Below are 25,055 nucleotides of genomic sequence, written 5' to 3' on the forward strand. Positions count from 1 at the left end.
TTGATCGCACTCCCCTTGTACAGAGGCTGTGGTCCTCGATGCAGTGACAGGGGGTTCAGGTCCGATCTCGACCCTTTGCTCCATGTCATCCCCCGCTCTCTCCTCCCAACATTTCCTGTTGCTCTTCATCTTTCCTTTCCAATTGGCAAAAATACATCTTTCAAAAAACTGAAAAACAACAAAAACAGAACAAGATAAAATCATAGACTGTAATGACAGTAACTTACTGTAAAAGTATAAAGATGTATTTTTTAGGTTTTTGCCTTTATTTAGACAGGACGGTGGATAGAGTAGGAAATCGTAAGAGTGAGTGGGGGACATTCACGCATGGCCCGCTCCGACCTCCACCTCAGGGACGGGGGGAATTAATAACTAAAAGAGTTTCAGTTTGAAATCAGGAGAAAATGAGAAGGAAGCATCTGTGAGTCCTGGTAACAATTTCAGAAACCTTTAACATTTTGCAAAACAATGCTTCTCTTTTCGTCCCTGCTGCAATCAGGAGAAGTTATTGATGAATCAAAACTTTGCTCTACCTTTAATGATCTCTGACAAGAATATCTGGAGTGGGAAAAAAGTGAGCTTCAATACATGTTTTTTCACGATGAATTAATCATGATAATAAAAAATGTTCTGGCAATGTTAAGGGGTAAAAGTTAAGATGAATTTAAAAGTTTTAGAGAAAAAACTTGAAATGTTTCAGGATGAATTTTAAATGAACTCCGGATATTTTAAGATTTATTTTTACAGTGATCAAAAGCCTTTATTGGCCAGAATAACAAGAGTGCACTGAAACATAATTTCACTTAGAAAATAACAATAAAAATATTGTAATTGATTTGAATAAACCGAGATATATCGGCACATATCAGAGATAAAATTTGTCAATATCGGCCGGCCGATTTATCGGTCAGGCTCTACCCCTAATAGTCGTTTTCAATGAAATACCCATCCCTAGTCTAAACAGAGGTTTCAGAGAATGAAGGGTCATGAACATTTCCAACAAAGACATGGAAAAGTGTTTGAACCCTGAACCCTCTCCTTCTTGAACAGCTCACTAAAATGCAAAATCTACTTTTGCACAAACTGTAACCGACATGGGAAAGAGTTTCAGTATGAAATCAGGCAAAAACTAGAAGGCAGCATCTGTGAGTCCTGGTAACAGGAGACGAGATGAGCCTTCACTGTTGCCATGCACTCATTCACATCGACACTGCTGAAGGATTGTTCCATATGTGCGCCAAAACCACCATCGAATACAGTCGAGGAAATCAAACAGTGCGCCACACCTCTACTTGTAGCTGTTCATTTGTGAAGCATGATGGGAATCAAGAGTAAACAAGGCCTTTCGTTAATCATCCACCTTTTATGAGCTGAGAATCTCATTTATTCTGCTGGTGTTGGGAAAGTTGGCGTTCTGAAACAGTAACTTTAAGAACCTTTGAGCAGCTGTGGTTAGAGTGAATGAATGAATGAGCTTTTGATTCATCCTCAAAACTTCTTTCTGACGTTACAGAAACATGGTAACATGATGTTTTAGTTTATAATGAGGAGGATTAAAGAGCTTTCTCAGACTGTCTGAATCCCTCTCACTCTTTGTGTTAAACTGTTATAAAATGCTCTTTTCTTGGAAGGAACTTAATGCCGCCAAATGTTCTCGCAGAAATTGGCTGTTTTGTAGCGCTGGGAGCAGCAATTTGTGTAGAGCGTAGAAATGAACAGCGTGTGTGCCTCGGGCTTGTTTATTTCTGTCTGTCATCAGAAGAGTTGAAACTTAAAAAAAAGTGCTGCAGTGTTCGACACTGAAGGATAAATAATAGCTGTGGATGCATGAAGCTGTTAAAGCTGGAGCTCTAACGTCAGCAGCTGTAGCTTTGCTCTGCCAGAGGTTAAAACATTGTTTTCCAGATATTAATACATCTGATAACTGGGCGGCTTTGGCTCAGTGGAGTCGGTCGTCTCTCAACTGGAAGGTCGGGGGTTTGATCCCCAGCTCCTGCAGCCACATGTCCGATGTGTCCTTGGACACTTAACCTCATGTTGGCAGAGTATGAGATACACGATCATTTTACAAGTTTTGTTCTTTTGCTACTTACATATAAAAAACCCTTCCTAATGTTTTTTTTTTTTTTGGCCTTTATTCGAGAGATAGGACAGTTGATAGAGTCGAAAAACCAGGATGAGAGAGAGCGGGGATTGACATGCGGGAAAAGGAGCCACAGGTCGGACTCAAGCCCGGGCCGCCCGCCTGGAGGACCACAGCCTCCACACATGGGGCGAGAGTGGCACCAACCACTGTGCCAACAGCACCCTAAGACCCTTCCTTTTGACAACGTGCAAAAACATCAATACCAAAAACCATTTCATGAAATTAGAGGTTCAGAAGTGAATCAATGACCCAAGAAATCCACGGTTTAGGATTTCATAAAGAGGCAGCTGTGGCTAAGTGGTAGAGTCGGTCGTCTCTCAACTGGAAGGTTGGGGGTTAGAGCCCCAGCTCGGGCAAGACACTTAACCCTTAACTTAAGTTTAGTTTATTTGAATCAGGGACAGTGTACAAAAAAAACCTTAGTCTCAGAGGAGAAGAGATGCTTTGTACCAGATTTAGCTAACTAGCTTATTTCCATCTGCTGCTCCCGCTGCTTTGTCCTTGGAGTGTGAATGTGTATGAATGGGATTAGTTACTTCTGATGGACTCTTTACCCAGCAGCCTCTACCATCAGGGTGTGAATGTGTCGGTGTGACCTGAGGTGTAAAAACGCTTTGAGTAGTCAGAAGACTAGAAGAGAACTAAACAAGCTCAAGTCCTTTTACCTTTAATAAGTGTTGCCAGCTGATTTCTGATATTTGACGTTGTTTCTTCTGATTAAATGTAGCAGGAAAAAGGCTGTAACTGGTTAGTTTTTGACCCTGGAGAGCCTAAACCATCGAACAGTTTTCAGATGATTCTAAGGCAACGATTACACGAGAGCGAGGATCTCACAGAGGAGGCCGATGTCTCTGATTGGTTCTCATGATCTTCTTCTTCTGTGTCTTTCAGGCCAAACACAATACTCCGATTACGGTTCAACCACTTTGCCACCGAATGCAGCTGGGACCACCTCTACGTGTACGACGGGGACTCCATCTACGCCCCCCTGCTGGCTGCTTTCAGGTAAATCTACTCTCAAACAGGTTTGACTTGGATCGTCTTTGTTTTTATGATGTCACAGCAAATCCAAAATGATGTCCCTTCAAATAATCAGAATCTGTGAAACACAATTAAGATCATATGATTTCTGGAGTCACAGACTGATAAGAAGATGTCACGTTGGTCACGAAAACTCAATGAAGAGAAGGATTTACAAACCATCACAAATTCCGATGACAGCCTGATTCTCAGAAATCTGCCAGTTTCAAAGTAAAAGTGGAAAAAGGACAATTAATATGACACACTTTGTGTTCTTTTTTTTTACAGTGGTTTGATTGTTCCTGAGAGTTATGGGAACGAGACGGTTCCCGAGGTGGTCTCTCAATCCGGCTACGCCCTGCTGCACTTCTTCAGCGACGCCGCGTACAACCTCACCGGCTTCAACATCTCCTACAGGTGAGAGAAGAACAACAAAGGAGTATTTTTAATGTTTACACTTCGTGCATTTATAAAAAATCCCTAAAAATATGGAGCCGATGATCTTTTGTTCCTTTCCATGTTGGTTGAAATGTTTTTAAAATGTGTGCACAAGGCTGCTTTTCAATACTTTACGTTTTAAAGGATTCAACCTCTTTTACAGGATGTGATGTGAGCAGAAAAATCTGCTTGTTTCTATAGTTTTCTTTTGATAGGAGTGTCTGCTGCGCCACAGTGCAAAGCCCTGTTTCTATTTTCCTCTTTGTTTGCTCACGTTGATGGACAACGGATGAGGATGGAGGGCGATCTACAAGGCAATGGCACTTCATGCAGAGCTTGTTAGCTTGTTTTGAAAGTGGAGATATCAGTGCATAAATAATATCCACATCAGGGATTGAAATGTTGAGCTTTGACTTGTGTCAAAAACGATGGTTTATTGTCGAGACTCTGCGTGTTGAGATTTGAGTCAAACAGCTCGTCAAAAGCACCACACTTCTGTTTGTCCACATTTCAAAATAAAAGCACTAGATGTCATATTGTTTGCAAGAGGAAAATGAAATTCACAGCGCAGAGAGAATGCAGTGTGACAACTTATCCAACGCTCGTGAGCCGTTAGGACACAGTGTTCATTTTAATGATCGATAGATTCAAAAAACTTGAAGAAAACATCAAATCTTCTGTCTTATTTTCAACCAAAAGCTGCTTCTCTTAAAGAGACGGAACACTGAATAAATTGCACAAAGATGTTGGCAACATTATGGGCAATTTAGACAGTGTGAAGAAATTGTTATTAAAAACAAGAAATGACCCAGTATTGGATGTTTAGGATCATTTAAAATATATTCCAAAAGTTTTCATATTTGGACTCTGCCTTTAGACGGACGTTCATATCAAATCAAAACCTAAAAAAGTGTAGTTTTAAAAGATATTCTCAGGTCTTTGATTTAATTTTGGGATCTCAGCTGTGACGACAGCTTCAACGTATCAAATGTAATCTGGTCATCCTCTCCAGCTGAGTGCGTATCGCTGCCTCACACAGATTGCATCTCTCGGGGTCTGCACACATGCATTAATAATGGCGTCATGCACTGGGAAAAAAAGTGCTAAAAGACAAATACTTTGATGCTGAGCCCTCGAGCTGTACACCTCCAGCTCAAATACAAAATCATCCTTTTCTGTTTTGCCGGCTCTTTCAGATTTGATTCCGGTGAAGGAGCCACTTCACACCCTTCTTTGGGACATGATGACACACACAAAGCTATCACTTTCTGCATGATTCAGCCTGCGCGCCGCGCTGACTCGGCTGCTTGATGGCAGCGTTTTAGAGGATCATGTCGGGCTTCATTTGCTGCAGTATTTTTATGTTGCATCATTACAGCATCATCTAGCAGTCAGGCCGCTTGTTTGCTGCTAAAAAAATGTTTGTTTTTTTATGGAGGGATGCCGACATGAACACTTCACAGAAGCATCTTTATAGATTTTATAGATCAGATTACTGCGGAACAACGCTGCTCCTACAAGACGCTATCTGTTCTCTGTGGTTGTTTACATCCAGGTAGTCGAGCGAGGAGAGTAGGTACATCAACCTGAGCTAGAGCCCCGGCTAGTGGCGGGTGGCTGCATTACAGTTCAAACATAACATTGGATCAGCATCCAGGGTCAAATTGATATTCTGGTTCCAGACTTGTGAGGATGATAACGTTGAACCGTTTCGCCAATTTAACACACACATCCATAATCCCAAATCTCTAATCTGAGCCAAATTGGCCTCTAAACTCAAGGTGAAGTTGGGATTTTATTATAGAAATAAATCCTGCTTTTCCCTCATTATGGAGATGTGCTGTATATGGACGCCTCGGCCAAATGTTTACAGTCATCAATGGACACCGTGTATCACTCTGCGTTGAGATTTGTTACTGGTTGTAGACGCCTCACTCACCACTGTGACCTGTACTCTAAATCTGATTTTCCATCCTTGAAGGTGCGCAGGTATTTACCATGTATGATGCAGTCAGTTGACCCGATCGTGGTTCCACCTCAGGAATGATATTGCCCTGAACTCTTGTGCTTACTTACTCTATTTCACAATGTGTTCAGTAAAAAGTGTGTTGGTGTTTTGATGCTGCACTGCACGTCCATACTGTAGGATTTTTTTTACCAGGGTTATCTAAGGCAACTGTAGCATTGCCCGTTTTAAAAATACATGAACTATGAATTATTAGCAACACGCTCCGGGGCTTGAATCAAAACTTCAGAACATTTACAGAAAATGTAAAGAAATGTCGAGGTCAGAAATGAATGAAGTCGCTTCTTTAAAGTTAGAACGAGCCACAGTTCAATGATGAGGACATAACTCTGGTACATGGTAGTTTTTAAACCGTAAATAAAAGTAACACCTATAACTGAAAGGATTAATTAATGAACTTGTAATCCACATTAATGGTAACATGCCAATTATTTTTTTCTAATATAAAACTTTAAAGGTGACATATCCTCCTCCTCTTCTTCAGTATAAATAAGTCTCAGAGCTCCTCAAAACATGTGTGTGAAGTGTCTTGTTCTAAATCCACTCTGATCCTGTATTTGATCATGTCTATAAACCCCTCTATTTCAGCCCTGCTCAGAACAGGCTGTTTCTGTGTCTGTACCTTTAAATATGTAAATGAGCTGTGTCTGACCACACCCCCTCTCTGGAAGTGCTTGGGTGTACTCGGTCTTTCTCGCTCCATGTTCTATTGTTTACGGTGAGAAGGCAGACTCAGAGGGCAGAACAAACACCTAGCTGTGGGAGTGTCACCCACCTGGGGGAGGGGCTACTGCCCTTTGTGATGTCATGAAGGGAAAATCTCCAAACGGCCTGTTTGAGCACATATTTTCTGAAAAGTGGAGCAGACAGAAGATGGAGAGGATGGACTTTTCTCATCATTGGGGGGTTTGTAGACAGACTAGAGACACATATTAGAGTTAGAGGAACATGGAGAAGTAAAAGATGGTAAAGATTTTGTTTTCTTCTGGTCCATTTGAAGCCACATTTTGTCCTGGTTTTGACAACCTTTTCCATTCTTTGCTTATTTCTTGTTGTTTTTTTAACATTAAAAACTGGATATTAAAGTTCAGCCTCTCTGCAGACACATGTTGCACTTTTCAAGTGAGCTGTAAATGCCTGAGTTTGCACCTTATATTTACTTTCCAGGGTGCAGATCTTAAACTGTTTGCAGCTAAAGCAAACTTTTGTTTGTGCTCACCAATCTACAAACACAGAACATGTATTTGTTCTTATGTTTAAGCAACAAAACTCAACCTTAACCAGTAAATCACGGTCTTAAAATTTTGTTTAACACCCTTACTTAGGTGATTGCACAGATAGAAAGAGCTAACTAAACTTCTCAACAGTCACCAAGAGCCCAAAAATTGTCTGTCATTTCTGACTGGCAGAAAAAGGGAAAACTACTCTGAAAAACCAAAGTGGAGCCTGTCCCTTCAAAACATCTGCAAAGAACACAATGGAGCCGGTCCCTTTTTCCCTTGCTCATTGGCACTGTCACCATAGCGATGGGATTGAAGTAGGTGCTGAGAGACACAGTCAGATGAAAGCGAGGTGCCCCCAGGCCTCCCCCCCACCAGTCTTTGGTGTCTGGAAGAGGTGGAGGAGCCGAAAAAACATCAAACCATCCGTCTGCTGAAGGAACATGAAAGAATGACGAGGGCCCTCTGTGTCGTCTGTCTGCTCCCAACGATGAGGAGAAAAAAAAGAAAGAACATTGATGGAAAGAAAACAGCAAAACTTTTGACATGTACTACTCATTACCAGATTATAGTTTCATACACACAGTTTGCAGCATTTTCACAGTAATGGAGTCTACCAGTATTTTTTAGTGCCCGACCGATATGGGTTTTTTGGGGCCGATACCGATATAAGAAAAAAAATCTGATACCGCTATATCGGCCGATATCTTTCTTAGATCTATGAAATCTGTAGAGGCGGATAGATATACACATTAAATATTTGAGCCCTCAAATGCAGTTATCAAACACTTGTGGAAAAGATTCATAACATAGACAAGATGGTCACTTGACATGAAAGTAACATGCCTGAACGTGCATCACCGCTCAAAGAGTGATGATGCTTGTTGTCATCCATATAGCGCCCTCTGCTGGTGAAAGATAACTGATAGTGTAAAACAATGAAACTCACATGAAAGGCTATTTGACTGGTGAATAAATGAAGTAACATCAGCGCATATCTGCAATAAAATTAGTCGATACTGATAGTCACTGCACATGCTAATATCTGCGATATTATCGACTGGCTGATAAATCGGTCAGGCTCTAGTTTTTTGTTTGTTTTTGTTTGTTGACAGACTCCTTAAAAATGTTCAAACCAACAACAAGCTGATCCACTAACAAGTATTTCCTTGTTTTGATTACCTGATGAATCGTTTCTTTTGTGCATTAGATCTCAAATGTTTCCAAAAATAATATGAATAAAACCATCAATGAGTCACACTGTTGCACTTTATCATCATCTACATTTGTTTTATTTAGCAGCAGCTGTTCATGCAGTGTGCTGCTGTTGAAGCTTTATGAATGAAACACAAATAAGATAAGTTATTGTCTACTTTTGCATACAGAGGGTGACAGTTGTCTGCAAAAAAATGCCATAAAACAAACACAAGATGGTACATTTAAGCTGTTAAACACACTTAATACTTCTCATATTCAAGGTGATGATAACAGGCAGTATGTGTTTCCATGGTAACAGTCGTTGTTGTCCGAGTTCCACATGCACACTGTATGTACAGTAATCTGTCAAAGTATGCAGTTTTTTTTTTTTTTTGCATTTAGTATTGAACGAAAACAAATAAATCAATGTACTTTTCCCTTTTTACACGGACAGGAAATGAGCAGTGTGTGTGTGAGAGCCAAACACACTCTGACTTTGGAAAGCTGCTGATGGTTCAGCTCAAAATGTGTTTCACGCTAATCCGGAGGTTTTATTATTCAGTGGTTTTTTTAAACAGACGTCCAAACACAGCTTAGCGTTTGTGCTTTTTCTTTCTGCGTTGCACTGTGGAAAAACTCAGACTCTGACTGTTTATTTTTTTTCTTTTAAGAAAAAAAATTGTACTTTATTAATCCCTGAGGGAAATTATGGTTTACACTGAGAGACATGCTTCTCCAACACACACAGGCCACAATCATACACATGCACAAACAGGACCTGTGGACATGCATTAGTGGGGGTAAATCAGGGTGGGGCTGCTACACATGGGGGGGGGGGCACCAGGGCAGTTGGGGGTTTGGTGCTTTGCTCAGGATCTTGAAGGTGCTTGGGAAGTGACCTGGTGCCTCTCCAGCTAGCTTCCACATTATGGTCTGCATCGGGACTCAAACCGGTGACCCTCCGGTTCCTAACCCAAGTCCCTACAGACTGAGCTACTGCACATGGGGTGCTGATGTATGCACCAATCACCAAGCCAAACGGTGTTCCTCTGACAGTTTTTCTCGTGTAAAAGACTAATAATCATATTCAAGTTTCAGGCATGTCCTTTTGAAATTACTTATTGCCTTGCTGCACCTAAGCTCTTTTCTTAACAACACAACACAAGAATTTGATATCTTTCATAGTTCTTGTCAGCTCAATAGAATGGGGGATGACATGCAGCAAAGAGGTCAGTTTCAAACCCACAGCCTCAAGCACTATAGCCTTTGTACATATGGCCACCAGACATAACCACTTGGCTATCAGCGCTTCCTGAATGTCAACATTTTTAATGTACATATTTGTCAAACATCCCTTTCTTTATATCGCTGCTTCTGTTATTCTGTTATTTTAAAATGTATTTAAAGGGGACATATTATGTAAAATCGATGTTTACAGTGTTTGTGAACATATATGTGGGTAACCTGAGAGTCTACTGACCCACAACATGTGAAATAAACCCATCCAGTCCTTTGTTTGTGGTCTGCATAAGTCTTACAACACAGAGAAAAATGCTCCGTTTCAAATTTGCTCTCCTTGTGATGTCACTCGGGGGGGGGTCATTACGTTTAAAGAGACACACACACCAAAACGGAGCGTTCTGAGAGAGCTGGTTTATACAGGGTCACAAACCTCCTCTGGTGCTTGATTCATGTTATATTTTGACCAAAGCACAGCACAGATGTTTCATTTAGACCACAGGGGGACTGTTTGAAAAGGTGGAGGAGGGGGATGATATGTCCCCTTTAAAATCTGTTACATTCAATTCTGACCCTCTTTTTTTTTTTGTTGATGCATCCGCCCCGTAAACCGAATGAATGAACATGTTGAATCTGTTATTTGAATGACTCGATTTGACCGAGGTGTGACCCCGGAGACGTTGACACAAAAACATGTCGATTGGAAAAGCTAATAATGGGACATAGCCGACCTGTTGAGAGACATTGGGAGCGTCAGTATTGCTGTTTTATTGGGTGTTGACCGTCTGCTCCTCTGCGCCTGTGCTGACTTTATGTCTGCTGGTTACCTCAGCCTGCAGCCCGATGCTGCGTCAGTGCAGAGCAGACGGTCCTCTGAGATGAGTGACATGTGTTAATGCAGCTGCTTGACCGGCCGACAATGGCGATACCAACACGCTTCCTGCTGTTTGAAGCGAACATGTTGCATATTTCATCTCTAAGCCTGCAGACAGCCGAGGCTCTGCTCGCAACAAAAGCAGATGTAACTTAATCATTGAAAGTTGTTCTGATGTTTTATTCAGAGTGTTTATCCGTCTCTCTGGCTGGATTTTAAATCCTCCTCTTTTCCTTCAAATCCCACAGAGTGAATACATGTCCCAACAACTGCTCCGGCCGAGGCGAGTGTCGCGTGAGGAACGCCACCGGCTCGGTGTACTGCGAGTGTGAAGCCAACTGGAAGGGGAAAGCCTGCGACGTCCCGTCCTGCCTGGATAACTGCGGCTACCCCGAACGAGGTCACTGCCAGGGCAAGACCTGCATCTGCAAGTCTGGATGGCAAGGTGGGGCGATGTGACCTCATTGTCTCACACACGATGTCATCGTGTTTACACCAGCAGAACCCACACATGCCCAAACCCTCCATCACATCTCACTACCGTCTCCTAGCAGAACAGAGAGCGGCTCTTTTTCTAATGTAGGTAATGTAGGAAGTAAAGGAATAAATGGCCGAATGTGCTTCAAGATGCAGCTCATACGTTTAAATTCAAACTTGATTGAAAGGCAGAAGATCTAGGATTAGATTTTAATGAATGAGGGAGAGATATTTGACTTGGCCTGCTGCCTCCTGATGACCTAACCGCCATTCAGCAGTGAGAGAAGTTTTCCATTCGAGGGTTTTAAGTTTTATGGATTTATCTGTTGGAAGATCTTAATTTTAGACGAGGGATAAACCGTTGAAACCGCCAAGGAAACTTCCCACATTCAGTTGAAGGTGGTTTATATCAGCCATAAATACAAAAAAAAAAACAGGAATCAGTGATGAAGTCATGAAGAAGAGGCTGTTTCACATTTCAGTTTGAGCTCTCTCTCTCTTTCAAAAATCAAAAACTGCACCACCAAATTTGAAGGGGTCTACAAATCTAAGCAATAAACCTGTTAGATGTTAGAAATCTCTCACTGAAAAACATCGCTCACTGTTGTTTTAAATCTATTCATTTACCAGTCAAACCATTTGTATTATAGTAACTCAATCCCAAAAGGACAAAAGTCTCCCAACGTAAGTAAACTATGAGATGATTCAGATTTCTCCTCATGTTTTGGAGGATTAAATAATCAGAACAACCAATCCAACACTCTCCTCAAACCTTCCATTCTCTCTCTTTCGATACATCAGTTGGAGAGTTTAGTAAAGAGGGTGTTGCTGGCTTAACCCGTCCACATTTTGCCTGTTTTTTTTTTTTTTTCCTGGTGATTCAACCCGGTGCCTCTTCATCGCTAAATCCTTCCCCCGCTATCACTGCCTCTGCCCCCGCATCACCCCCGCATCACCCATCTGCTATAACCTCATGGACTTCAAATGAAGATTCTGCAGCCTCAGCTTCCTCATCTTTTTTTTTTTTTTAGTTGAGTCATGAGTGTGGAGCCTTTTTTTTTTTTTTTTTTTTTTTCCATTATCTGCTGATGACCTGACACCACTGTGTCCGTTTGAATCGGACCATATGGGCGTTTTTTTTTTCGCCCGCTCTATTAAGTCTTAAAACGGCTCCACTGTGCCACGCTGCACAAGCAAGAGACAACGGCTTAATTTAACTGCACTTATATCAGCAGCTCAGCGTGCTCACAATCTAATTACCAAAGCTGAGGGAGCTGAGAAACAGACCGGTGTTTTTTTTTTTAAAGCCTTTTATTACCTTGTCATGGTGTGTTAGCTAAGGAATAGCACACTTAGTGTACTCCGTTCTGCCAGCCTCCAAATGAACCCGTTTTCCCTCGCCAAGCGGCACAGAGACAGATGTCTGTTTAGTCAAGCCAGCCTTGCATTTAATCGCCCTTTCAAGGATGCGTAGCGACGTCTTAAAGGAAGGTTAAGGCAGCGTTTGTTTTTATTTATGAGGATGCAACGAAAAGGGTGCAGAGATAATTCAGTTTGCTTTAGCATTACTGGAGTCAAGCTGAAGCAAATGAGCCACCGGGGGATTTTTTCTTTAGAATCAAACAAACAGAGGAACGGGTTAAGAGCGACCTTGATTGTGGTTTTAAATCACAACACTTCCTTTTCCATCACGTGGCCGCTCTTACATTGTTTCATTTATGAGCAATAAGAAAGTCCCTGAGTGTTCACCGGCCTGTTCCTGCTGTTAGATACCAAAAGAGAAGCACTGATTGGTCGTTAAATGTTTGATTTTAATCGGGTAGTTTTAATAAACTGTTGATGAACGAGATCAGGAAACTGCACCAGAACCAAAAGTCTGACAGGATATTTCTATTCATGACTCGGCAGCTGTTGCCAAAAAACGTCTCTTAAATCTTTTCCCTTCTTTCAGTCGTGTTTCCGGTTCATGCTGCCGTTATTGTTCTCGTACAGTAACAAGGGGAAGGCCGCTCCGGCTTGTGCCAAATGTCTTTAAATAGTCGTTACAGTCATCAATGAAGACCTCGTGGTTTCTGTTTCCAGAGACAACGTTCACAAACGTGACATAAAATCTGAACCTTATTCAAACTTTTGGGTTTAAAGGTTCACAAAGTCGATGAAATGTTCCTAATAAAGTGTTCCTGTTGTTTTTCTCCCCTCATGTGGGCAGAATATTAGGAAGAACTTTCAATCTAATGCACTTCATAGCACCTCCACCCTCCACCATGCACCCTCCACCATGCACCCTCCACCCTCCACCATGCACCCTCCATCCTCCACCATACACCCTCAACCCTCCACCCTTCACCCTCCACCATGCACCCTCCACCATGCACCCTCAACCCTCCACCTGCCACCATGCACCCTCAATCCTCCACCACGCACCCTCCACCATGCACCCTCCACCTGCCACCATGCACCCTCCACCCTCCACCATGCACCCTCCACCCTCCACTATGCACCCTCCTGTACCTTTGCCTTTTTCAACATTTTTCAACATTTGGTGCTGAATTAAATGTTCTATAGTATACGACTCTAGCTGGCTGTCTTGGTTCCAGGCGCCCATCACTTGATGTAATGATTTTGTGAAATGTCAATGGAGGACATACCCCCTATTAAAACCTTTCCAAAACTTAAGACAACCTCTGTAACTCATCTACTTTTCTCCTCTAAACTGATAACTCTGCATTTCTGATACCAAATCACATCAAGCGTGGATAATTACTCCGTTATTATGTGAGGCTTTAAAATGCGCCGTGACCTCTATGCCCTTTCCTTCACCTTGCTTTCATAAAATCAAGAGATAGAATCAAAGAGCATCATGATTTTTCCCCCTCTCATACACTGGAAGAAAAAGGACCCCTTAGTTAGCTGCAGGAAATTAAAGTGAACTAATGAAGCCCGTTTAATCCTCCTGCTGCTGGGATTTTCTGATGAGCTGTTCTTCTTCTGCTGATTTAGAAGCATTTCCTCCCTCTTCAGGCAGTCTGTTTTTATCTTTGCCTTAAAAGTTTGTTTGTTGTGTTTATCACTTCTAAATTAATCATTAAGCCTCCTGCGGTGGCTACATGTCTCTCCTCAGGTCCAGACTGCTCCGTCTCAGTGCCTGCCAACTCCTCCTTCTGGACCCGGGAGGATTACACCGAGGCAGGGCTGGCCAGGGCGTCCCACAAGGCCGTGGTGGACCAGGGCATCATGTGGGTGATTGGAGGCTACGTCTTCAACTCCACCGACTATCACATGGTCAAAGCGTAAGTTCCTCTCGTTACCCCTGGGAGCATCTCCGCCTTGATTTCAGGCATTTGGCTGCTTCACTCATACGAGAGAGCTGGGAGACAGAAGTCCTGCTGTTGCTATGCGACTGTGAGGAGTTTGCCTTAGAAAAACACAAAAAAATGATTTTCACTTACAGTACATGCCTGTTTTACAGAGTGTTAAAGAAGTCTGTAAAATTATTCTTTTAAATTCCACATGTTTTAAAACGACACAATCTCTGTTACTTTCATCATCTATAAAAACTAAAAGTTTGAACAAAACTCAAAGAGAGAGAGAGGACGCTGCACAAAATAGTTGGCGACGTTTTCGTACCAAAATGTTGCTTAAATTTGTTTGCAATGTAGACAGAGGGAAGGAGTTTGCCTGCAACTTTTGGTAATTAAAGGTGACATATAATTCAAATGTTTAACCAGTTTAAATAAGTCTCAGAGCTCCTCAAAACATGTGTGTGAAGTTTCTTGTTCTAAATCCACTCTGATCCTGTATTTGATCATGTCTATAAACCCCTCTATTTCAGCCCTGCTCAGAACAGGCTGTTTCTGTGTCTGTACCTTTAAATATGTAAATGAGCTGTGTCTGACCACGCCCCCTCTCTGGAAGGGCTCGGGTGTACTCGGTGCTTTCTCGCTCCGTGTCCTATTGTTTACGGTGAGAAGGCAGACTCAGAGGGCAGAACAAACACCTAGCTGTGGGAGTGTCACCCACCTGGGGGAGGGGCTACTGCCCTTTGTGATGTCATGAAGGGAAAATCTCCAAACGGCCTGTTTGAGCACACATTTTCTGAAAAGTGGAGCAGGGAAAAGGTGGAGAGGATGGACTTTTCTCATCATTGGGGGGTTTGTAGACTGACTAGAGACACATGTTAGAGTTAGAGGAACATGAGGAAGTTTATTTGGCATAACATGTGCCCTTTAAAAACGAGAAATTGCCCAATATTGGTTGCCCTGTACTTCAATTTTTGTGGATGTTGCTAAAATCAAACTTGGCTGTCAGGAAGAAGCAACAGGACTTAAAAGCGCCAACAGGAAAGATGATCGCTCTGCACACACAGATCTGTGATGGGGCACAGAGCGGAGGTTGTATTTAAACCATCAAATTACAGGATAGGATGATCCTCGCCCTGAACTCCACCCTGGAAGGTCACACTTTTCCCCTTAGCTCATGTTTTGTTTTTTATAGTTTGCAGATGAGCCGATGGCCTTTCATGTTTTGTATTAGTCTTTACTTTTTGTTTGTCACCTTGCCAGAGCTGGATTCCACAATAATGTAATCCCCACCTCCCCTGAATGTAGCTGTGAAGCTTGTTGTAGCCTGTTTTGGATGCAGTAGCGGTGATACAGGCATGTCAAAGCCTTCTGTTGCCAACAATCTGTTCCATTGTTATGTGGAAACTTCTGTTAATGGGTTTGGGAGTGGACACCTTTGGATGATCGGAGCCAAAACTCGTAAAAATTAGTCAAGCTGCACGAGCCAAAGTCCAACATTTGCAGCTCCAAATGGTGAAAAAATGGGCCAAAGAATTAGTTAAACAAAAAAGAGCCAGAACCTAAAATACGCAGGAGGGAGCTCAGGAAGATATGTGGTTTGTAACTTAAATGGTGGATGAAGATTTACAGACAGTGACGTGCAGTAATATGATGTAACCACAGAGAGAGAGGGAGAGAGAGAGAGACAGGAGCTCAAGGTGCCAGGTCCCCCCGGCAGTCTAAGCCTACAGCAGCATAAATAAGAGCTGGTCCATACCTGAGCCAGCACTAACTATACGTTTCATCAAAAAGGAACGTTTCAAGCCCACTCTTAAAAGTACAGAGGGTGTCTGCCTCCCGGACCCTGACTGGTAGATGGAAGAATTTTCTTATGTTTACTCTGACTATATAGTTCTCACACCTTTCTGTTTTTCCTTCCCTTCAGGTTCAACCTCAGCAGGAAAAGCTGGCTGACCCTCGACCCGTCTGTCAACACTGTCACACCGAGATATGGCCACTCGCTCGCTCTGCATGAGGTATGTGCAGGGAGGAGAACCATACATTAAGACTTGGGAGGTTTTTAGCGACTAATTTCCCCTGTCGATTTAACTTGTCGACTCGTCTAAAGTAAGAGAACACTTAGAAAACAGTTCAACACAAAACTGACCGCTCCTTTAAATGCAGCTGAAATAGTTTTGCGCTTTGCAACTTGCATTACTCTCCAGGTAAACAATGTCAAATTGGTTTTCCAAAGTGTGGCTAACGTTAGGAGCGCTAGCATCGTCAGCTAGTCCTCCTTGCAGATTAGCGTCCAGAAACATGCCTGTGCTGAACGTTCTTACACATCGCTCCAGCCGAGACAAACATATTCTTCTCCTTTTTCTTTTTTTTTTAGATAAAAATACCACAAAACCGTGCTGCTCCTACAGGTTGCAATCTGCCCACCGTGGTTGTTTATATGCGGGCAGTAGAGCGGGGAGAGAGGGCCCGTTACCCTCAGCTACAGCCCCATCTAGTGACAGGCGGCTGCATTACAGCTTAGACACAACATGTAACCTGCTTACATCAATAAAAACATCAAGAACTTCTTCAATCAACTAATAATTCTGGTGCAGACTCGGAAGGTGACGACAGACGTTTAGTTGAAATTGTGCACAGCCCTAATTTACACTCTTAATAACTTTTCTGTGCTTATAGTTCATTTGACATGCATCTGTAGTTTCTGCCGACTCTGCAGGATTTGAACAGAGCTTCAAAAAAAAAGGATGAGAAACAGACGACAGCTAAATTAAACTGAGGCACACACAAGCTGAAATACGATCAACTCCCCCGTCCTTTTATTGATGCTTTCAGCAGCGTCTGAAACTAATATATAACATCTCTGGGATTCTGATTTGCTGCAGTGAAGTGGTGAAGCAGTTTCTTCTCAGCCAGAAAAGACTGCTAGGAGCCGCTGATGGAATAATAAATGAGAGCGAGGAGGAGAGATGCAGTCTGTCCGCTCTCTGTGGTTTGAGAGGAGTGAGTGCGCGAGGAGCCGCGGAGTGTTTGTGATGCACAAATTGCATCAGAGTGTCTGAATGTGTCTTTTGGAGTCAGCACAGGCACTACTGGCAAGACAAATCTGAAAATGAAGGCAGTGTTGGTGCACAACTCAATCGGCCTTTCAACAACTGATAATGCAGCGTGTCAGGCACTCGAGCACACACACCCTCCCCTCGTTTATAAATCAAGGTCTGATAGTACCGCTGCATATCAGTCGCTCCTTGAAATGAACTAGCAAAGCAATTATCATTTCGAGCCCCTCGTTGTGACTTCCTTTGGCCTTTTCTTGTTTTGATGAGAAACTTTGGAGTTTTGTTTTTTTGCTACTTACATATAAAAGACTCTTCATTCTGACAACATACAAAAACATCAATTACATGAAATTAGTTAAATTTATGATACAGACCTACATTGAGGGTCCGGGCGTCTTGTGTGGGGAGCGTGCCTATGTTCCCACATTTCTAAGACTTTTTTTCAAAATTAGGCCCTATGTTCCCACATTTTCTTTTCCATAAATTTGTATCAGATTTTATCCCCCTTTCTCCCAATTTGGTAGCCAATAACATTGGGCTGTGGGAACATTGGGCTGTGGGAACATAGGGCTGTGGGAACATAGGGCTGTGGGAGCATTGGGCTGTGGGAACATAGGGCTGTGGGAACATTGGGCTGAGGGAGCATTGGGCTGTGGGAACATAGGGCTGTGGGAACATTGGGCTGAGGGAGCATTCGGCTGTGGGAACATAGGGCTGTGGGAGCATTGGGCTGTGGGAACATTGGGCTGAGGGAACATAGGGCTGTGAGAGCATTGGGCTGTGGGAACATTGGGCTGAGGGAACATTCGGCTGTGGGAACATTCGGCTGTGGGAACATAGGGCTGTGGGAGCATTGGGCTGTGGGAACATTGGGCTGAGGGAACATAGGGCTGTGAGAGCATTGGGCTGTGGGAACATTGGGCTGAGGGAACATTCGGCTGTGGGAACATAGGGCTGTGGGAACATTGGGCTGACCCCCTTGTGGGTGGTTGGAAATCTTAACTGGGTGAGCTCAATGATTTTCTTCAACGTCAGAAACCTAAAACAAATCCTTTATGAAGCTCAATATCTGAACAAAAAAACTAAAAAAAAAACTGAACGGGTAATAACCGTCATCGACCTCTGGGAGCTTCTCCGTCTGACACCGTCTCTGTCGCCTTGCCTCGGTATCATGAATGAATCATATCATCCTTCAGAATGAAATGATGAAAAGAAGAAAGACGAGCTTTTTAATATCAAGAGGCTTTATTCTGTGCGACCTCCAGACCGACCTCGTCTTCAGGTTCTTTCAGCGGTGGACGAATCAAAAAAAGGTCCAGGGAATCAAAAAGTACCGGTGTTATTATTCAAAGGTGAAAGGCAGACGAAGGTTACCAATGCTGAAGGTTGTGTTTCTTAGAGATTTCTTTTAGACTTTTTTTAAGCGGTGTAAATGTCTCTTATGTGAGCTTTAATAGATCTGACGGCTCCAGATCACCTCAGAGAAGCTGCGGCAGGCTTTTTGATAAACCTCAAAGGGGCACAAGAAGTGAAACGGTTCTGAACTAGTTTTGCTTTTGGACAAACCACATGTGTTTTTTTACAGCTTAAACCCTTTCTGCTGTATTTTCTTCTCAAAGTGTGATGAAAGGTGAAACTGACACCAAATCCTGCACTTGTTAGGAGCTTTCTATATTCTCTAGTGATTCAGGAATCATGATCTATTTTTAGATCGTCTTGCAATAGATGAAGTCGCCCAGAATTGCTGTATCATGATCATGTATCACATCTTGACGCATCCCGTGGTATCCCATGGCAACACATAGCTTCACTGAACCGTACCGCATCATATCGTATTGAGTCGTATTGTATCGTCCATCCATCCTTCCACTTTTCCTCCGCTTATCCGAGATCGTGTCGCGGTGGAAGCAAGTCAACCCAGACTTTCCTCTCCCCCCAGCAACGTTTTCCAGATCCCCCCCCATGGGGATTCTGAGGCGTTCCCCAGTCCAGATCCAATACCTCCAGCAAACTCTGGGTCTACCCCGGGTGTCTCCTCCCAGCTGGGCGTGCCTTTAAAACCTCCAAAGGGAGGCGTCCAGGAGGCGTCCTAATCAGATAACCAAACCACCTCAACCGGCTCCTTTAGATGCAGAGGAGAAGCGGCTCTACTCCAAGTTCCCCCTGAATGTCTGAGCTCCTCACCCGATCTCTAGGGCTGAGCCCAGACACCCTCCAGAGGAAACTCATTTCAGCCCTTTGTATTCTTTCGGTCGCTACCCACAGCTCATGATTGTATCCTATCATATCGTATCATGGGTTGCCCTCTGATTCCCATCCTTCATTAATACACTCTACATTTCAGAATCTAACCTTTGACCTGATTTCATTCCAGGGGAGGATCTACATGTACGGCGGAAAGATCGACTCCACGGGAAACGTGTCCAGCCAGCTGTGGGTTTTCCACATCCAGAATCAGACCTGGGTCCTCCTGAGCCCTCGGTCCAAGGACCAGTACGCCGTGGTGGGACACTCGGCCCACGTTGTCCCTCCCCTCCAGGAGGGGGACAGCCCCGTCATGCTGGTCCTGTTTGGACACTGTCCTCTGTACGGCTACATCAGCCTGGTGCAGGAGTACAACATTGGTAAGAGAAGAAGCTGCAGGACCATGTGGTGTTACAGAGACACATGTTTCAGTCTTCATAATCACCATGTGTCCAATGAACCTTTTAGCTGCTCCCTTGCTTTGCATAAAAAAACTCTGCCCGGGTGTTAGTGCCTAAATATATCAGTTTATAACAACGGGAAATTAACACTGGACACCGAGATGAAGCTAACGAGTTCTGGACTCCGTGGTGTGTTCATTAAATCCTCCCACCTCGTTGGCTGGCAGCCAGACTCAATTTGGAGGCCTCATTGTCTTCTAAGAGCCGATCTGTGAGACACAATGGGATGAATTAACCTGCAACTGCGGCCGATGGAAACGAGTGAATCTCCTATTTTCTCACAGTTAGGAGAGATGTTTGTTATTTCATTTTCTGAATGATTACCAATAAAATCTGATGAGACTTTTTAGGAGCAATAATAGGAAGATTACCGACAGTAAAATGCTGTTTAAACTCAGTCTAGCTTTAATAAACCCTCATCCCTGCGGGGACAGGAAACTGAGACCGTCCCTCTTTCATGTCTTAGTGGTATTTTATTAACTCATGATCGTTTTTTCTGCTACTCAGTAAACAATATTTGTATGACCCCCTGCAGTCAAGAACTCGTGGAGCATGGTGAGCACAGACGGTGCGCTGGTCCAGGGCGGCTACGGCCACAGCAGCGTGTTCGACCCCGGCACCAGAGCCATCTACATCCACGGAGGCTACAAGGCCTTCAGCGCCAACAAGTACGGCCTGGCGGGAGACCTGTACAAGTTCGACGTGGACAAGAGGAGATGGTGAGGTTTCACTGACACGACTTTAAAAGAACTACATGGAAATGGTGGCTGAAGCACTAATATGCAGACCAAAGCAATGGTTTGTGATTCGATCTGCGTTAATCCCGCCCACTGAGTTTGATGGGAGAGGATGACAGATAAAATGATTTCATGATGCACTGCTGGAGCAGGAAACATGAAATAATTAAATAAATAGTGGAATAAATAGATGTGTTTTTACATAGAATGAATGAACATTTATACTTATTTAAACATTTATTTAATTATTTATTTATATATTACCAATTTTAAATAATTAATGACACATTTAAATAATAATTTAATAATTTAATAACACATGCATTTAATTCATTAAATAATTATATATTTATTTATATATTTGTGGATTTATTTCCAATATTAAATAATTGATGACACATTTAATGATTTAATTAATGATATATTTATATATTTCATTTTGGCACTTTTAGTCCTCCATACACCAGAGTCTGACATCTTGATAATAACAGTGTCTGCCTCAATGCTACATGTAATTGGATATATTCACTGTATTAAAGAATGACAGAGTTTGACATTTACAGCCCTCGCTCAGCGGTTATGCGATGTAAAACGCTCACATGGGAACTTTCCTGAACATTTTCTGCTGCGTTCACACAGCACACACACATTTTCTCACCCACTACTGGCTGGAAAAAAGACAGGGTGAAACAATTCTCTGTTTGCTTTCACACACGCAGCTCACCTGGAAAAAAAATCCTGGACATTATTTTGTGAAAACACCACGTGGCAAAAACACAACATGAAAAAATGTCCTATTCCTCTCAGTCCCAAACAGCAACAGAGACAAATACATCAAGATATGAGACGTTATATTCCTTAACATCAACACATGGGTTATTCTGAATAAAACTTCAAGGTAAGGTCAGCCAGTAGCAGCTGAGTGGTGAGTTTGGAGATTTCATTACACAAGGGGTTGTAACAGCAGTTCAGACGATGTGTCATTTTATTCTGAGCGACTCAATCTGTTTAACTATCAAGTTTGTGAAATCATCTTTTGTGTGTGTGTGTGTGTGTGTGTGTGTGTGTGTGTGTGTGTGTGTGTGTGTGTGTGTGTGTGTGTGTGTGTGTGTGTGTGTGTGTGTGTGTGTGTGTGTGTGTGTGTGTGTGTGTGTGTGTGTGTGTGTGTGTGTGTGTGTGTGTGTGTGTGTGTGTGTGTGTGTGTGTGTGTGTGTGTGTGTGTGTGTGTGTGTGTGTGTGTGTGTGTGTGTGCGTGTGTGCAGGACGATTCTGAGAGACAGCGGCTTCTTCCGGTACCTCCACACAGCCGAGATAGTGAGCGGGACGATGCTGGTGTTTGGGGGAAACACACACAACGACACATCCATGAGCCATGGCGCCAAGTGCTTCTCCTCCGACTTCCTAGCGTACAGTCTGGGTAAATATCACACACACACACACACACACACACACACACACACACACACACACACACACACACACACACACACACACACACACACACACACACACACACACACAGAAAACAACAGCAGCTCTGGCAGTCTGCTCTCCTGGCCCCAGCTCATCACATTTCATTGTTTTTCCTGCTCTGAGCTGCTCTGCATTCAAACAGCCGCACAGACTCACACCTGGGAGCCGCTCAGTACAACTGCAGAGTTTTGTTTTTTGGATGCTGAGCAACCAAAGGCCAAATGTCACGACTCCACTCCTCTTTCACACCTAGTGCTCTGAATAATGAGTTCTCAGCAGCGCACTGATTTTTGCATGTCACATACTGTATATGCATGTATGTGTGACTTGTTTGGGAAATGGGAAAGTTGAGTCTTAAATTACTTTTTTTTTTGGTTTTCATGGTTATTTATGTGCATGTGAATCTTGCAGTGTCTAGTAGCTCAAGTTGTGTTGAGTCCAAGTTTCTGGACTTGAGATTTGCACGAGGAAGTTTTGATTTACATCAGGTGGTACTGCAGTTCCTCGAGTGTCCACTTGAGGCTGTCTGCAAAACTCAAATAATCTTAATTAGGTCCCATGTCAAAGGTCACTTCACCACCATGTTTCTCTAACTCTAACATGTGTCTCTAGTCCATCTACAAACCCCCCAATGATGAGAAAAGTCCATCCTCTCCGTCTTCTGCCTGCTCCACTTTTCTGTTTAGAGATTTTCCCTTCATGACATCACAGAGGGCAGTAGCCCCTCCCCCAGGTGGGTGACACTCCCACAGCTAGGTGTTTGTTCTGCCCTCTGAGTCTGCCTTCTCACCGTAAACAATAGGACATGGAGCGAGAAAGCACCGAGTACACCCGAGCCCCTTCCAGAGAGGGGGCGTGGTCAGACACCGCTCATTTACATATTTAAAGGTACAGACACAGAAACAGCCTGTTTTGGTCTCATTAGGGCGGGGGATAGAACTCAGTTCTAGTTCAGTTTTGTTCATATTTAGGCTACATTTATATAATTGAGGAGTGACTGAATTGATTGGCAGGCGGGCACGTTTTATCGATCGTCTCAGCTCAACCTGCTGGGTGCAGCTGTTCCCAATATGGTGACCGCCATCTTGGACTTCATGTGTGAGTGGCGTCACTCATTCTACGTCCATGTTTTATACAGACTGATTTACATCCAGATGTTTATTCTTTTCTGGGTATGAAGTCAGTTAAAACTCCACTTCATCAGTTTGGATTCAAACGTTAAAACTCTTCAAACTCCCCAGGGGGGCCGCGTCGCTCGCCGCACACACAGTCACAAAAGTAAACAAACAGAAAAACAATCCCCTCGAGCTGCGGCTCACACTCGACTCCTTCAGAGGATTCCTCAGCGATAGTTGAATAATGTAATCACTAAACTGATCAAGAGGATTCACACAGACGCCTTTGGGGGCTTCACTCTGAAGTCTGTGATGTTTATCATTGTGCTTAACGTGCTAAGGAGCCTTTAATCAAGACACTTAACCCCGACTTTGTTTAGCACAGCTGCTCACAGCGGAGCGGTAGAGGTACAGATCAGCTCCCTCGTGTGTGTCTTTACTGAAGATTGTAGATAAGGAGCGTACATCCCACAGAGACGCCCCCCATGGGTTTGTGGAGCGTTGTGTGGAAGCCTTCAATTTGGCATTTCATGTGTTAGCAGCTTGTTTGTTTTTGAAAACAGAAGTGACAATATTAAGAGAATAAATCAAAACTTCAGAGGACTGACATGCTAATCGCTAACATTAGCTCGATTTTCAAAAAGCATCTGTATTCATCAGTAATGGTGATATTAATTGGCATGCTAAACAGACTTTCTGAAACATAACATGGCAAAGATCTAGTATACACTATGTGTGGCACAGGTGGCCTAGTGGTTAGGTCATGCGCCCCATGTACAGAGGCTGTGGTCCTTGGTGGGGGGGGGGAGCTGAGGGATTTAGGGAGCACTTGTTTTGGTCTTCAAGTCTTACCTCAAACTCTCTAACTCTAACTGATCTCATAACTTAAATATTAGACTTTCTCATTGCTCTGCTAATGGCTTGTCAATCATAAGGTGTCCCCGCCCCCCAAAACGAACCCACATATGTCCTTAATTTCCCTTTTAAAGGGGAACATAACCTGCAATGTGGACATCAGACTGAATTGATGAAGACTTCAAACTAGAAATTGGAACCGTGAACTCATATGAGAAACGTTTATTACTGTAATAAATCAAAAGAGAATTAGGCTTATCTTCTTCTTCTTTACAGTCTCAACCAAACTTTGGAGTCACCTTCAGCCGGCCGTTAGAAACAAGACATGTCCCCTTTAACCTTGTGGTTCAACCAGGAGAGGATAGGAGAGAGTAGGATCTATTTATCTGTTGAATAAAATCATCAAATGCACCGTTTTCTTTTTTAAAAACTCTTCTGATGTGTCCTTCAGGAGGTTACCACAGCTTTGTCCGACAGTAAAAAAACAAAAAACGCCATGCTCATGATGTAAGCCACCTTCAAAACGTTGTTGTAAATTGAGTCTGCCTCCTTCTGCGGCGCTGTCACAAAGCGGCGCTCATTAATGGGAGGATTTCAGTCTGTGTGGACGGGAGGGAGAAGTCCCTGCGGGCGGTGAATTCGCCCCAGGACATTCTGCTTTCCTGTCATTAGAGAGATGACTGACAGGCGGAGAGATAACAATTGCCGGGGCACGAGCCGCCAACACCCCCCCCCCCCCCCCCCCCAGTTTTTATTCATCAGAATTGCGTTTTGAAACTTCAACAAAACTTGTTTTTTTCCAGCCTGGTGGATGGTAGAGGCTGCAGCAGGACGTGCAGAGGCATCCCCCTTTAATGAATTCTCAGCGTATAACATCCCCGTTTTATACATTAAAAGGAAACCACATGTCCTCTTCTTGATTGGCATAATGAGACTCATGTGGTCACAGCGGGGGAACATATTGTTTTCATGATTTCCCCGGAGACTTTTTGCTTTTTGAGTCAAACTTTAGAAATTAATTTTTTTTTTCCCCCCTCCCTCATCTGTGACCTCTCTCTCCTTTCTGTCGCTCATCATCCTCTGTAAGAGTTTGTAATTGGACATAGGAACCCCCTCACTTCTCCCCCTCCATCACAAGCAGCCAGCTGCAGGGTTGGTGTCAGCAGCAGCAGCAG

At 43.3% G+C, this 25,055-nt stretch overlaps 1 protein-coding gene across 3 annotated transcripts in view; it reads left to right on the forward strand.

The window, feature by feature from the left end:
- Positions 1 to 25,055, forward strand: part of atrn (attractin) — a 183,440-nt gene that overhangs the window by 19,017 nt on the left and 139,368 nt on the right. For all 3 annotated transcript variants that reach the window (XM_061062761.1, XM_061062762.1, XM_061062763.1), the window contains exons 3-10: positions 3,038 to 3,151; positions 3,455 to 3,583; positions 10,409 to 10,605; positions 13,759 to 13,927; positions 15,864 to 15,954; positions 19,370 to 19,619; positions 20,236 to 20,419; positions 21,700 to 21,854. In XM_061062761.1, coding sequence (XP_060918744.1) covers positions 3,038 to 3,151; positions 3,455 to 3,583; positions 10,409 to 10,605; positions 13,759 to 13,927; positions 15,864 to 15,954; positions 19,370 to 19,619; positions 20,236 to 20,419; positions 21,700 to 21,854 — 1,289 coding nt within the window. The remainder of the gene's footprint in view (positions 1 to 3,037; positions 3,152 to 3,454; positions 3,584 to 10,408; positions 10,606 to 13,758; positions 13,928 to 15,863; positions 15,955 to 19,369; positions 19,620 to 20,235; positions 20,420 to 21,699; positions 21,855 to 25,055) is intronic.

This window comes from Labrus mixtus, chromosome 18 (assembly GCF_963584025.1).
Source record: "Labrus mixtus chromosome 18, fLabMix1.1, whole genome shotgun sequence".
In the NCBI taxonomy this organism is placed as follows: domain Eukaryota; kingdom Metazoa; phylum Chordata; class Actinopteri; order Labriformes; family Labridae; genus Labrus; species Labrus mixtus.